This window comes from Cicer arietinum, chromosome 2 (assembly GCF_000331145.2).
Source record: "Cicer arietinum cultivar CDC Frontier isolate Library 1 chromosome 2, Cicar.CDCFrontier_v2.0, whole genome shotgun sequence".
NCBI classification, from domain to species: Eukaryota; Viridiplantae; Streptophyta; class Magnoliopsida; order Fabales; family Fabaceae; genus Cicer; species Cicer arietinum.
Genome location: NC_021161.2, coordinates 580,506 through 580,963, shown reverse-complemented (window position 1 = coordinate 580,963; position 458 = coordinate 580,506). Strand labels below are relative to the sequence as shown.

The following is a 458-nucleotide window of genomic DNA, read 5'->3' as shown; positions in this document are numbered from 1 at the left end:
TAGACAAAATTATTACTGGTATAACTCCAACAACAGAACCAGTAGATATTCAACTGATAATCAAACTAAACATGAAGGCACGCCAAAGTAGTGTAGATTGCAAGAGTTTCAATTATAGCTAAGAGTATTAGCTCATTTAAGCAATCATACAAACCCAAGTAACACTAAAGAGGATAATATTTCTAACAAACAACCATTCCTCTATTGCAATATTCACTTGAAAGGAAAAGCATCCTTCTTCAAGAACCGCCAGACTCACAGGAAATTATCAGATCACACCCAAAATTTTCCAGATGTCTCATTATGCCTAAGAAAACATAAAAGGAGTAGGTCAGTCGCCATTATATATACAAATAATACATGTCATGTTATATATAAACTTTAACTGTTGTTTTTCAGTCTAAAAGCATTTGAAACAAACTTTTAAGAAAATACAGAAAATATTAGTTCAGTTTTCC

The 458-nt window shown here is 31.7% G+C and overlaps 1 protein-coding gene across 1 annotated transcript in view; it reads right to left on the bottom strand.

Annotated features, from left to right (window-relative positions):
• LOC101493582 (ADP-ribosylation factor 1) overlaps window positions 1-458 on the bottom strand; it is a 3,496-nt gene continuing 3,038 nt past the window's right edge. Inside the window, exon 7 of the mRNA XM_004489200.4 lies at window positions 1-307. Coding sequence (XP_004489257.1) covers window positions 302-307 — 6 coding nt within the window. The 3' untranslated portion in view covers window positions 1-301. The remainder of the gene's footprint in view (window positions 308-458) is intronic.